The 1,915-nt window shown below is 60.1% G+C and overlaps 1 protein-coding gene across 1 annotated transcript; it reads right to left on the reverse strand.

Annotated features, from left to right (window-relative positions):
* Window positions 1-15: 15 nt before the first annotated feature.
* SPRG_13999 (hypothetical protein) lies at window positions 16-1,147 on the reverse strand (the record flags this gene model as incomplete). Its single annotated transcript, XM_012353418.1, has 2 exons — window positions 16-20; window positions 71-1,147. Coding segments are annotated over 2 exons (1,082 nt in total), but the record flags the coding sequence as incomplete, so codon positions are not given.
* Between the last annotated feature and the right edge of the window lie 768 nt (window positions 1,148-1,915).

Raw genomic sequence — 1,915 nt, forward strand, 5'->3', positions numbered from 1 at the left:
TCTTCCGAGGCAAACTTGGCCTTGAGAAACGCGTTGTACTCGTCTTCCTTGGCTTTTGCTCTTGGAGCACTTGCGCTTTGAGCCGCTGCTGCTCTTGGTTGCATCGAATCATGTCGTCGCGGTCCTTTTGCTTTTGCAGCATCTTGGCCCGCGCCTTCTCGCGGTGCGCCTCGAGCATCTCTTCTTCCCAGAGCTCGTCGCGGAGCCGCACAAACTCCTCCTCTTCCTTGCGCGTGCGCTGGATCTCGGCTTCGACCGCGAGAAACATCTCTTCTTCGCGCTTCTTCTTCTCCGCGAGCTTTTCCTTGATGCCGGCTTCCCGCTGCTCGACGCGCTTGCCGTACTGCGCGATCCGCGCATCTTCCTCGCGCTCGCGCCGCGCCGCTTCTTCGCGTTCGTTGGCGCGCTGAAGCTTGCAATCTTCAATCATCACACGCGCTTGGGCGACATAGCGCTCGCGCTTCTCTTGCTCGTGGCGGTCTTCGGCCTGGATCTGCTGCATGATCGCGTCGACCTTGGCTTTGTCGACTTCGGCCTCCTTGGCGGCTTCTTCGTAGAGCTTGAGGCGGTCGAGCATCTGTTCTTGGATCGATTGCTTGCTCGCAACAGCCTCGGCGCGCCGCGCGATCTCCTTGGTGGCCATGTCGACCTCGGCGCGCTGCCGGTCGTACTCCATTTGCGTCTCGATGGCCTTCTCGCGCGACTTTTCGATTTGGCTCAAGGTCTCACGCTCGGCCTGCTGCACGGATCGCTCCTTATTGACGTATGCGACCTTGAGCATGCTCTCCAGCTCGCGGAGCTCTTCGCTCGACTCGCAAATGCGCTGGATCTCGCGCTCGCGGCGCTCGCTCATCCGGCGCTCTTCTTCGAGGGCTCGCGCGAGGCTGTCGTTCTGCTCTTTTGTGCGGAGGTTGCGCTTAAGGTCGCGCTCTGCGACAAAGCTGCGCTCTTCAAGCATCGCTTCGGCATTGCGCTGGAAGGCCGCGTTCCCGCGCCGCTTGGCGAGCACGGCCATGTCGCCCTTGTTGGCCATCGCCTGCACCTGGTTGCTCGACGCATACCGGAGAAGCTCGGTGTTCTGCGTCTCGATCCGGCGCCGGTCCGCCATCGTGCGCTCGACCTGCCGCGTCGTCACGCGGTGCTGCATCGTCGCTCTGGGGTCGTATTTATAGGCCTGCCCGAGATCTTTGCACCGAATTAGCCGCCGGCGTGGCTTAACTAATGCTCGAAACACACTGGCATTTATTTAAGATGCTCGAAACCGTTGCTGACATTTTGAACACGGACCACGGGGATGATCCGCGGAACTTGGTTGAGAGCCCTGGATAACCTCCGCGATCTCTTGCTGCCGACCTCGCTGGCACGACCCATGTTGCATCCCCCTCTATTGCCAACAGGATCTGCAAGCAACACAAGTACTACCTACACAGTCGTCGCAATGCGCTACTTGTGGCATTGCACCACCACCCGTCAAGCTCCGTCTTGGCGCCAACTGCGACTTCAACAACCCAGCAACACCCGCGACGGGAACCACCGAGAGTCCTTCGCTAACTATTGCCACAGCGTTGTCGCCCTCCGATATAGAGCTATCCAATTCTCTAGGTCGCATCATGTTTCTACACGTAGTCAGTCGGTTGGCCCAAGTGGACGAAATCGTGTGGCGGCGTCAGGATGGCTCGACTTTGAATGGTCCGGATACGCCGCCGTTGGTAATTCTAGATTTGTGGGGACGGTTTGGCGCGCATCCGGATACGTGGCTTCAAAAAGGGAGGGCTTGAAGATCGCCCCCATACATTCTTCCATACAACGAGCGGACGGGCCCCGCGAGCGTTGGCGTATTTTCGATTCCGCGGCCCGCGACCGACCGACGACCGACGCGCCCCGCGCCTCCGACGTGTCGGCCCCTTCGCACTCG

This window comes from Saprolegnia parasitica (assembly GCF_000151545.1).
Source record: "Saprolegnia parasitica CBS 223.65 unplaced genomic scaffold supercont2.123, whole genome shotgun sequence".
NCBI lineage: Eukaryota > Oomycota > Saprolegniomycetes > Saprolegniales > Saprolegniaceae > Saprolegnia > Saprolegnia parasitica.